Source organism: Pinus tabuliformis, chromosome 2_1 (genome assembly GCF_031772625.1).
Source record: "Pinus tabuliformis cultivar Carrire ecotype Pingquan chromosome 2_1, CPIR1, whole genome shotgun sequence".
Lineage (NCBI taxonomy): Eukaryota > Viridiplantae > Streptophyta > Pinopsida > Pinales > Pinaceae > Pinus > Pinus tabuliformis.
In genome coordinates, this window is record NC_142299.1 from 955,737,896 (window position 1) to 955,750,137 (window position 12,242).

General features: G+C 40.5%; 1 protein-coding gene across 4 annotated transcripts in view; it reads left to right on the plus strand.

Moving 5' to 3' along the window:
• Window positions 1-12,242, plus strand: part of LOC149203814 (UBQ, helicase-c and DEAD-like helicase domain-containing protein) — a 420,226-nt gene that overhangs the window by 225,163 nt on the left and 182,821 nt on the right. For all 4 annotated transcript variants that reach the window (XR_016253976.1, XR_016253977.1, XR_016253978.1 and 1 more), the window contains one exon: window positions 5,452-5,607. Coding sequence is in view for 1 of the 4 variants with exons in the window: in XM_089403572.1 (XP_089259698.1) it covers window positions 5,452-5,607 (156 nt within the window). In the remaining 3 variants the exon portion in view is untranslated. The remainder of the gene's footprint in view (window positions 1-5,451; window positions 5,608-12,242) is intronic.

Genomic DNA, 12,242 nt, shown 5'->3' on the forward strand with positions numbered 1-12,242 from the left:
TGGTCCACCTCTTGAATCATACCTTGCTATGGGGCCCACAATATTTTGTAGTAGGATGGATCAGTGGCAGTAGATGCAGTCAGATGCCAGAGCGACAGATGTAGGGTCTAGTAGTGGTCAGATGCTGGGGAGCGCAGTGCAGAGTTGGTAGCAGTGTAGAGTCAGCAACAACGCGGATCCTTCAGTGGCAGTGTAGATACTAGCAACAACCAGAGACTCGGGTGACAAATGCACTATACTGATCATAGTTGATTCAATATTTAGGGTGCTTTTCAGTTGCAGATGTTGCAGTTGCAGCAAAAACAGATGGACAGGGAGTTGTAGTGTAGATGCAGCGTTGGCAGCAGTTCAATAGAGTCAACAACAACACAAATTTATCACATATCAGGGTTGCATAGTAGTTGGTGGGCAGCAACAACTAGACATCAGCAACGTGACAGGAGATGATGTAGAGACAGGGTGTTCCTATAGGGGGCAACAGCACTAGAACACATTCTTCACTAAGAGGGAGTGTTAGTTTTTGTAGCATTGGATGTGTTCTAGCCACAAAAAATTGTCGAGAGGCTAGAATACATGAGATCTCCAAAACCCATAAATCATTTCTGGAAATTCAACCTAGAAATGACTTAATTAGATTATTAGTAAGTTTTTAAATATTTCCTTAGTCTAAACTTAGGGAATATGACTAATTAATCAAAATTAATTAAGTTATGGTGTGAATGTTCTAGAAACTCACACGGATCGACTTCAAGTTAATCTTAGCCATCGATTAAGATCTAATCTTGGTCGTTGAAGTCTCAACAGAGGATTATAAGAAGACATCGATGGGGCTTGGAGAAAACATAACTTGTGTATTTCAATTTCATGAGCATATCGATTCCTAAGTAGCAGTAGATAATTGCTGGAGAGAGAGCAAGTGAGATCGAAATAGTGAGAGAGGGGCAGGGACAGTGAAGCCGAAGGAAGATTCCCTGATCCCGTGAGTGCATTTGTAGAGAGGCAGAGAAGCCAGAGTGAGGCTGACACAGGGTAGCGCAGTAGCCTCTAGAGGCAAAGTCAAATTTTTGGGGAGAAGCAGAATTTCAGTGCCAGGAGCTGGGCAAGGGTTCCAGAGGCCAGGAGAGACGTTTTTCCAGAAAACAACTGGTCAGACGACTTGAGGAGAAGTTGTTCCAAGCTGAGAGAAGCAACAACTGCGCTAGGGTGACATAGTGACTGCCTAGAGGTAGTTTGGACGGCTCAATTTGAACTGAGGTCAGTGCCGAGATTTGCATGTGGAGTGAGGAATTTCTCCTCACTAGATTTTCTTGCCAATATTTCTTTGTAGGATTGCCAGTTTCGGCATGCAGTTGTACTCAATTTATTTCACTGTTGCATAATATTAAAACCCTTAGCTGTCGCACCGGTTTTCCCGAGTTGGGATTTTCTAGGGACATTGGTTCAAAAATAATTGTGTCATTTTATCTGCGTGTTAGTATCTCTTCCAGTGTTTATTTCTTTCGTAGTTTATTTGTGTAGGTTGCAACTCAATTTGAGCTGAGGTCAGTGTCGAGATTTGCCTGTGGAGTGAGGAATTTCTCCCCACTAGATTTTCTTGCCAATATTTCTCTGTAGGATTTCTAGTTTCGGCATGCAGTTGAACTTAGTTTATTTCACTGCTGCATAATAATAAAACCCTCAGCTGCTGCACTAGTTTTCCCGAGTTGGGTTTTTCTAGGGACATTGGTCCAAAAATAATTGTGTCATTTTATCTGTGTGTTAGTAACTTAGTATCTCTTCCAATGTTTATTTCTTCCGCAGTTTATTTTTGTAGGTTGTAGTGTGATTGATTTAGTATTTGCTGTAGTACACAGTAAATAAATTGTTAAAATTAATTTAACAATTAGGAGAATTATTTCCAGTTGTTGCAATAGGATTCCAGGTTTCCGATTTTTCACGAAAGTGACATATAACTCACTCTTTAAAGCACTCCAATCTCATAAGGAATCATTGGATAATAGCTCTTGTCCTCTTTTGGCATCATTGGTTTATGGTTATTGTGAATCCTTGGCATATTGGCATATCTTGAGAAGCTCTTAACTTAAAATCCAATTACATAAAGGTTCCTAATTGTCTCTAGTAATTGCCATTGGCATAAAGGATCATTGGTATTGAGATTTTAAGTGTTCTAATCTATCTTGAATGATTGAATATTATTGGCATTTATATCGTTGAAATATCTTGGAAGCTTCTAATTGAAGCAAGAGCATTGATAATTTTGTGATAATAATTGTTGGTATCTTGTTAAGCATTGATCAAATTATTCTAAGTGCTCCAATTATCATTGAATAAGTTATTATGGGATTTGAGCACATCCCGTAACTGTTGAATAATTGTATATTGTGGATATCTATTTGGCACTTGGTGACTTGGCACATTTTCTTGTGGTTAAGATTGTGACCTCATTGATGAGTACTTGGTGGTATAACTCAAGATCAGGTCATAATTAAGTACTAGAATCACTTAATCCATCTTGCATTGCAAATTAAGTCTAGGTAACTTAATAATTTACCTCTAAGCATAAGCTTGGTTGATAGATATTTAGGGCCACCCTTTCTCAATTTAGCTTGAGGAATTTAGCACCTCTTAAGTGGTTAACACGATGACCTTGCAGTCATCAGAGCCACAATCTATGTAGTGCCAGAAACATCAGCTGGTTGGAACATAGGGGGAGGTATTGTTAATCAAGCCTTTGGTTGCTTTTTGTTGGCTTCCATCCAACAACCTACTCTAGTGACTAGTTCTATAACAGTTATGAGGAAGGTTACACTTAGAGTAAACATTTAACTTAAAATCAACCGAGATTTTGCATTTCACCTAGCTTGTAGGATTTGCACTTCATATAGGATAGTCATTCATCCAAGCAACGATTGTCCATCCGGTTACTTGGCATTTAATTGGTAATAAGCAAGAAGTTGAATCCATAAGGCATTGGTCTCACAATTCAATTTAATATAATCTTCAATTCTTGCTAAAATTAACCAAGTAGCTAGGCCACTTAGTCGTCTCTCCTAGACTCGTTGGTTGCCAACTTGTCTTTCATCTTCACATTTCCATAGGGACTACCCCCCATAGGCTCATGTTGAGAGACATCTAGAGCAGAGAGGTCGGGGATCAGAGTGACAGCCCTTGACCTGAGTTGTTGTTGCAATGCCTGTACAATCTAAGCGACAACATGTGCTACTTGTTTTGTTCCAGGAAGTCTACGTGGCCCGTGTTAGAGACTCGAATTTTCTTGTCTTGCATGTCCTATGCCCCCTTGTCAGGGTATTTAGGTGACGACATTTGATTTGATGATGACAAGATATTTGAGATGGGACATATGTTGCAGTTGGTAATTTCTCCCTAGCTGAGAGGAAGTGTTAATTTGGCAGCTTAGGGACAAATTCTTTCCTTTAGACAACCTTCCTCATCAAGAAAGACCCCTCTTAGCCCTTGGAAGAATTTAATTTGGTTAAGGAAAAATGTATTTTTGAAGAGGAAACCCACATGTGCACAAAAGTATAGGTCGACTTTAAAGAGAAATTGGGCACCCTTGGAAGCATATAAATACAAGTCAAGTTAACCTCATTTGGACATCATCAACAATCATCTTTTTCTTCTCTCTTCTTCTCATTGGTTCATATAGCTCTGAGATTGGTTTGTATAGGTCTGAAATTGCAGGATCTAAGCTCGCACATGTGAAAAAAAGTTTTTCTCTGATGCCACAAGCTTGCTTCATGGAAATCTCGACTGTAGCTGCTTGCTTGATAGGGTGCTCCCTGCGGCTGGAGAGCTTCAGCCACACTCACTGTCACTGGGTTTGTGTGGCTGTGATCTTGACCTAAATTTTGTTGACCATTGATCACAAACTTCGAAGATTTTGACTTTGATTTGATTTGTCTACTGGGCTCATCTCTTGGATATTGTTGGACTAGTTTTGCTGGATAGTCTTTTGATTGGTGAATTGGAACATTGTATTCTCTCCTTGCTGAACATTTTATGACAATCTAATAAAAAGAAGAATTTGAAAAGGTTTTCCCTGTTGTGGGTTTTTCCCTGGTCTTTGACCAAATCTTTGTGTCTCTTATTGCTCTTGATTGTCTTCTATTGTCTATTGCATTTACTGTTCTATCTACAATTGCCATTGATCATTGAAAGATTACATTAATTTGAAAGATTGCTAATTGAAGAAAATTATTGGGCTAAAGTGATTATAACAGCATAGAACAGTGGAAAATTAACAAATATATGTCTAATTACTTTGACCTAGCTCAATCTAAGAGCTTGAAGTCTGCTTGCTCTTAGTGAATTGCTTGAACAACTACTGCCATTTGATGTTTTGAATCTAGGAGGGAGGGGTACATGGTCCTGTTTTGAATCTATGCTATAATGTTTGAAAACCTGTTAAGTGTCTTGAAAGCTAAAGAGCATCCCAATTTCTATCTTCTTTGTGTGATATTCAATCAGTATGATTCCATAATGAAACATCCTGAAATAAGAGTCCCACTTCAACTTTTAATACTAAAACTTAAGGGAACGTTTCCTTATATTTTACTCTCATTATCTTTAAGAATTAAGGTTAAAAGTTAAAGTACAAATTTTCAAATGCTCACAAACATTAAATCATACTAGTGAGGGAAATAGAGGGGGGGGGGGGGCATTTTGGGGCCCCTTCCTAGTGTTTTATTTGAGTTGTGGTTACCACAGGCCGGTTTGGTTCCATGTTGGCTGGTTTGGTCAAGAACCAGGCCCGAACCTGTACAGGTGCAGAATCAGATTGGATTTTGCAACCTATCTGAACTGGAAATGAGCAGTTTGATAGCTATGGTTTTACTCCATTATAACCTTTTTATGAGTTTCATATTTGGGAATTTTATTCTTAAAATTTATTTTCTTATACAATACTTTTCTATTGGACCATTTTACAAAATGTTCCTCTATGTTTTAGGATATTCAAGAATTTAAAAGAAGATGTATTTCTTAATACTAAATGTGTGGTTGTTGGCTATCATTTAATTGATTTGGATATTGTAAGTTAGATATTGCAGGAGTGGGTGTTATCTTTATCCTTGTTTTAATTCATAACTTGCATATCTTTTCATCCCATGTGATTATTGGTGTTCATCAATATCTCTTTTGAACGAAAATTATGTGAACTATTTGTTTTCACTGGTATTCACTGTTTTATCGTTTTGGCAAAAGGTCTTCACATTGTATGATCGTATTATTAACCTTGAGTTGATTTTTTTGTATGTTAGTTCTTTTTTTTGTTTTTTGGTATATTTAAATCTTTATCCTTAGATAAGATCTCAGGGTCCCATATGGTTTCTAGTGTTTTCCTAGATTTCAGGGTTTTATATCATTTATCAGTTGGACGTACTAGCTGAAATAACTTATATTCTAACTAGAAAAGGTTGGATGTCTTTACAGGTATACGAAGGTGCTGTTTATATGCATCAAGGAAAAACTTACCTTGTGAAGACTTTAGATCTTTCTGCAAAGATAGCTCTATGTCAAAAGGCAGATTTGAAATACTATACAAAAACTCGTGACTTCACTGATATTCATGTAACTGGTGGTGAGCTTGTAAGTGTTCTTAATCCTTGTGCTCTTTTTCTAACGGTAACAACAAATTTAGAACACCATAAAGCTTGGCAATAGGGAGTTATGAATTTGGTTTTCAACCAGTGATTTATGGTTGTTTCAGAAGTTGGAAATATTTCCTTTCAAACTTGCATGGAGGAATGTTTAAGTTCTTGGCACATAATTTACTGGATTACTTGCCAAATATAGGGTCTTTAATTGTCTATTTTACAGTCATGTTTCTTTCACTGCATATAATAATAATAATAATAATAATAATCATCATCATCATCTAATTTTTAAGGTCACAGCCTAGCCAAACACCAAATTAATATATGAGGCCCCTTGTTTGTGGGAGAATAAATCCCTTCCACACAGTGATTTTACTGCATAGTCTATGGAGGTGTACAGATCCTATCCTTCTATGAAAGAAGCTACAATATTCTGTGTTTGAATCTTTTATTGTTTGGTGAGGTTGTTTTTGTGTTATATTAATAGGGACCCAATAAATATGCCACACGTGAGTGTTCATGCCTAAATTGGCTCAAAAATTTATAAAGCTTATATACGTTATTGCTTGAATTTGCAAGAGCCAATCTATTTCTAACCCTTGCTAAGGCTAATGTTCTCCAAAAGCATCTAATGATGGGATTCCTGATGGGTACACACATAACACTATAGTAGACAAACAAAATTGTATACAGTAATAAATGTCACATATTCTAATAACACTGCAACTATTACATTTACATCAGCTAGATGTAGGCCACCCACAATACACCTACCACACTCTCATTCAATCATCTCACAATGCATCATGAAAAGGCAAAGGTTATTGGAGTTCATGAAGGAAGACTATATAGAGCTATAACACCATCTCTCCAAGCCCTAGTTCACATGGAGATCAATCCTATCGAACATTGGAATAAAAGATATGGGCATATTCATTACAAGATACTACCTTGTCTTAGTCAAATGGTAAAAGGCATCCCGAACATCAAAGAAGATCATGGAGGAGTATGTAAGGGATGTGCTTTGGGAAAGAATACAAGGAAACTTATTACAAGCAGTGATACAAGGTCTAAGGAGATATTAGACCTCATTCATTCTGATGTGTGTGGACTAATGTCTAACAAATCTCTTGGAGGCCATCTTTATTATGTGATTTTCATTGATGATCACTCTACAAAGACATGGCTCTATCTTCTCAAAACAAAGGACGAAGTATTTGAAAAGTTCAAGGAATTCGGATCCGAAGTGGAGATCTTAACCGAAAGAAAGATAAATACTTTGAGATCCGGCAATGGAGGGGAATACATTTCAAAAGAATTAATTGCATATTGTAAAGAAGCAGGTATTAAGAGGGAGCTCATTGTTCCCTACAATCCCGAGCAAAATGGAGTTACAGAAAGGAAAAATAGAACTATTGAAGAATGCATACGAACTATGATATTTGATCAAGATCTACCAAAATTTCTATGGGGAGAAGTAGCAATGACAACAATGTATATACAAAATAGAAGTCATTATAGAATCCTTGATAATATGGCATCGGAAGAAGCCATGTATAGACCATCTTCGAATTTTTAGGTGTCCTGTATGAAAATCCGTATAGGTGGTAGTGAAATGATTTTCCTCTTAATCACATTAACTTGTGATATTTTCATTATTAGTATTTGATTTCTTAGTTATCTTTTCTTATCATCAAGATTAATGCCAAACAACAATAAAAGAGAACACAATATATAGGCACGTTGCCAGGGAAAAATCCAACTTGTGTAGAAATTTCTGTTTTCCCACCCCAGTTTTCAATTTCACCTTATTTCTCCCATATAGTTAAATGCCCTTTCCCATAACCATACATTTAACAAGCTGAAAAAATAAATATTGCTGAAAACACAAATTTTGGAAATTTTACAGAACGCTGGAAATTGCAGAAATAAAAATCAGCAGTAACAAATAGCCATTAAAACACATTTAAACACTGAGATTTTTGGTCAACTTGACCCTAGAAAAACCCCCTACAACTCTTGGGGAAAACCAGTTCTGAAAATTGCCTTTTTCACAGTGAGAAATATTCAGCAAAAAATCAGCAAACAAATTTACAACTTATCTCTTTTTCCATGCCTCACAGCAAACTGGAAATTACAGCAAACAGGACAGCGATAAATGCTGTACGACCTCCTCAATTTTCGTGCCCACTTTCAGCATTAAATGCTGCTGTATGGCCAGCATTAAATGCGCTGTACGGACTGCAATAAATGCATTGTACGGCCCTCGTTTTGCGTGAAGAAAAATCAGCAAACTGCTCCTCGATTTTTGTGCAAACCACTCCTCGAAAATCGTGCCAAAATCTGCCTTTCACTATGTGCTGAACCAGTTGTACAAATCTGCTCAACTGCTGCCTTGGAATGTGCCAAGCTGCTGTCTCTTTCTCCTCCCTGCTCAGAAATCTTTCTTGCTCTCTTACTCTCCTTCTCCCAATCTACTCATGAAAGAATGAATGACCTTTTCCTCCTTTTCCTCTTTTAATCTAACCCCAAGTGACTTTTGGGTGATCCAAGTGACTTTTGGGTGATCCCTAAATCCAATGGCTAAAATAGATTGAGATCTAAGGCTGAGATTAAATGCTCATTTAAATCTCACTTTTTATTTTTTAATTCACCCCACTTTAATAAAGACCCACTTAGTCATTTATTTTCAAAGTCACTTTTCCTTTCTAATTTTTCATTGACTTTATAAAAGTCACTTTAAAATTAGACTTAGTAACTTTATCACTTAAAGTCACTTTTAAATTAGATTTAACTTTATAAAAATTATAAAGTAATTTTAGGAGAAAAATTAAATTCTTTTGGACACTTTTCCCTAGGCCAAAGATCAAAGCCTAAGGGAAACACCTGTCCTCCGGTACCAAATTTCAACACTCCCTCTTATCGAGGAAGGTGTTCCTCACCACACCCATCTTGTCTCTGAAGTAGACATGCTTGCCCCGTGGTAAGGCTTTGGTAAGAATATCTGCAACCTGCTCATCAGTGGAAATATACTCAAGCTTCACAGTTCCCTTCTGAACATAGTCTCTGATGAAATGATATCTGACCCCGATATGCTTTGACCTATCATGAAATACTGGATTCTCCGTGAGTTTAATGCAACTCTGATTATCATAGTAAATCGCTGAAGGTCTCAACGGCTGACCAAATAAGCCAAACAACATCTTGCGAAGCCAGATGGCCTCACAACTAGCTAGACTGGCTGCCATATACTCTGCTTCCGCTGAACTCAGTGCTACTGACTGCTGCTTCTGGCTGAACCATGACACTATTGCTGAACCCAACCCAAAACAACACCCTGAAGTGCTCTTCCTATCAGAAGCACAACCTGCCCAATCAAAATCAGTGTATCTTGCCAATCTCACTCCATCTCCCTGCTTGTAGTCCAGACCATAATCCACTGTCCCCTGCAAGTACTGCAAAATGTGTTTTGCAGCCACCCAGTGAACCTTCCTAGGCTCACACATAAACTGACTCATCGTGTTGATTGCAAAACAGATATCTGGTCTAGTGTTGACCAAATACATCAAGGAACCAATCAGCTGCCTGTACAATGTGGGACCCACCAACTCGGAATCCGAAGCATGAAGCTTCTTCCAGTTGTTGATCATTGGTGTCGACATGGGTCTACAATCCTCCATGTGGAATCTACTAAGGATGTCCACAATATACTTCTCCTGCCCCAGGAAGAAATGCCCCTCCTCTTGCCACACCTCCAAACCCAAAAAGTAATGCATCAAGCCGATGTCCTTCATCTCAAACTCCTTCGCAAGGTCTCTCTTGCAATGCTCTATGAGTCTCTCTGCACCTGTAATGACCAAGTCATCCAGATATAGCACCAGAATGAGAGGCTCCTCACCAATCACAATAAAGTAAAGGTTCGGATCTGCCTCACTCTTTGTGAAACCCATCCCCTGCAAGTATGTATCTATCCTGGAGTACCAAGCTCTGGGAGCTTGCTTCAGGCTATAAAGGGCCTTCTTCAGTCTGCACACATGGGACTCCTTCCCATGCACCTCAAAGCCTTGTGGCTGCTCAATGTACACCTCCTCCTGTATGAAGCCATTGAGAAATGCGGTCTTCACATCCATCTGGTGGATCTCCAACCCATCTCTGCTGCTATCGATAAAATGGAGCGGATCGAAGTCTATCGAGCTACGAGAGCGAAGGTCTCCTCATAATCAACTCCCTCTACCTGGGAGAACCCTCTAGCCACAAACCTTGCTTTGAATTTCTCAATGTTGCCATCTGCAGCATGTTTTACCTTGTAAAGTCATCTGGAAGTAACCACGGATTTGCCCTCAGGCCTCGGGACCACCTCCCAAACATATTTTTTCATGATAGAAGAATACTCCTCTTGCATGGCCTCTCTCTAGACCTGCTGGCTAGCTGCCTCCTCATAGCTAGAAGGCTCAGAGTCAAGGATGTTGGTAACCATCGCCATATAGCTACAAAACCTCTCAGGTGGTCTACTCTCTCTGACCAGCCTCTTCGGCTCAGCAACAGATGTGGCATCTCTCAAGGTGTCCTGAAGCCACTTGGGCTTCCTCTTCCCTGAGCGCACTTCTCCCACTGGAGAATGAAACTCCTCCTCATCATCATCATTAGGAGCCTGAACTCCTGATTGTCTGTCTGCTGTCCTCCTGCCTGCACCTGAACCTGTAGAAGCTGAGGTACCGTGTGAACTGTCCATCAGTGGACTCCCTAGTGAACTGCTCTGTGAACTGCTCTGCATGCTACCCGGAGCACCACCCCTCTGGCTCGGTGAGCCACTGCTCACTGACGGACCTGACATCCTCATAGATGTACCTCCTGATCCTCTTGATCCCTGCCCACTAGATCCCTGCGACTGACTCAACTCCTTCTGAGGCTCTGGCTGATCCAGATACTCTAACTCCCGTGACCTCCTGAAGCTCCTGTCCCTCTCGAAGTTCACATCCCGTCTGACTACAACTCTCCTCTGTGCAAGAATGTAAATCCGAAAGGCCTTTGAGGTCTCACTGTAGCCCACAAAGATACCCTTCTTTGCGGTGGGCTCTAGTTTGGTCCTCTTCTCCTTGGGTATATAGGAGTATGTAATGCATCCAAAGATATGAAGATGACCAATATCAGGCTTCTTCCTAGAGAAAGCCTCCTCCGGAGTCATGTGCCCCAAGGCACGATGCGGACTCCTGTTCTGCAAGTAAACAGCTGTGTTGCAGGCCTCTGCCCACAAGAACAATGGCAACCCCTGATCATGTAACATGGCTTTGGCAGCCCCTATGATGGATCTGTTCTTCCTCTCTGCAACCCCGTTATGCTGGGGGTTGTAAGGAACAATGAACTCCCTCCTAATGCCTGCCTCCGTACAATAGTCAACAAACTCTCCAAGGGTGTACTCTCCTCCATTGTCCGACCTCAAGTACTTGATCTTTCGACTTGTCTGTGTCTCCACAAGAGCTCTGAACTCCTGAAACCGCTTGAAGACCTCACCCTTGGTCTTCAAAAAATAAATCCATGTCCTCCTGGAGTGATCATCAATGAATAAAACATAGTACTCATATCCACTCAAGGGAACATGAGACATCCGACTGCTCACATCGGAATGAATCAAATCAAGTATCCCAGTCGCTCTGCTGTCACTGCTGGGAAAAGGGGATTTGGCAAACTTGCCCATCGCACAACCTCTGCAAGTATCAAAGTGATCAGTACTGAAATCTGGCACACCTGTAGTGATCTCCCGCAATGTCCTCAAGGCTCCATGATACATATGTCCCATCCTGCGGTGCCAAATCTCACACAGCTCAGAACTGCTAGCTCTGCTGTCGGTACTACTGCTCAATGCCAAAAGGGGCTGGAATGCAAACTTGTACACCTTTGCATGGCGTACACCTATCACTCTAGCTGAATCAGCTGGAGTGCCCCTGGGATACATCAACACCTGTCCTCCCCTGAACAGTACCTCATATCCTCTGTCCTCCAAAGCTGAGACGGATATGAGGTTCTTCCTCATCCCTGGCACATAAAGAACATCTGACACTTTCAAGGGAGGTTTGGACTCCCTCTCAAATGTCAGTGTCCCCACCCCGACTGCTCTAACAACTCTGTCATCACCGAGTACTACCTCTATATCAGTGCCACTCTCTGAAAGCTCTGAGAAGTACTCACGGACTCCTGTCATCTGACGTGAAGCCCCACTGTCCACATACCAGATACCTGAAGATGCTCCGCTAATCGAGGGAAAAGCATGCTCCCTTTGAACCTGTGTGGCAGGTGATTCTGCACTAGAGGACTCACACGTAGTGAACGCAAACTCCCGGTCAAAACGACCTGCAAAGTCCTCAATCTTTGCTGAAGCTGCCACGTCCTGGTTCTTCCCTTTCTTCTTCTTCTCCGGACACACAACTGCATAGTGTCCCATCTTTTGACAATTCCAACACTTCACCTTGGAATAGTCCTTCTGTGTGTTCCCCTGTTTACCTTTACCTTTGCCCCCACCACTGCTTGTGGAAGCCTGCTTCTTCCCTTTGCCTTTCTTGCCTTCTGCCATCAGTGCTACATCCTCATCCTGCTCAACTGGCTTGGCTGTCCCAAACTGACCTTTCCTGA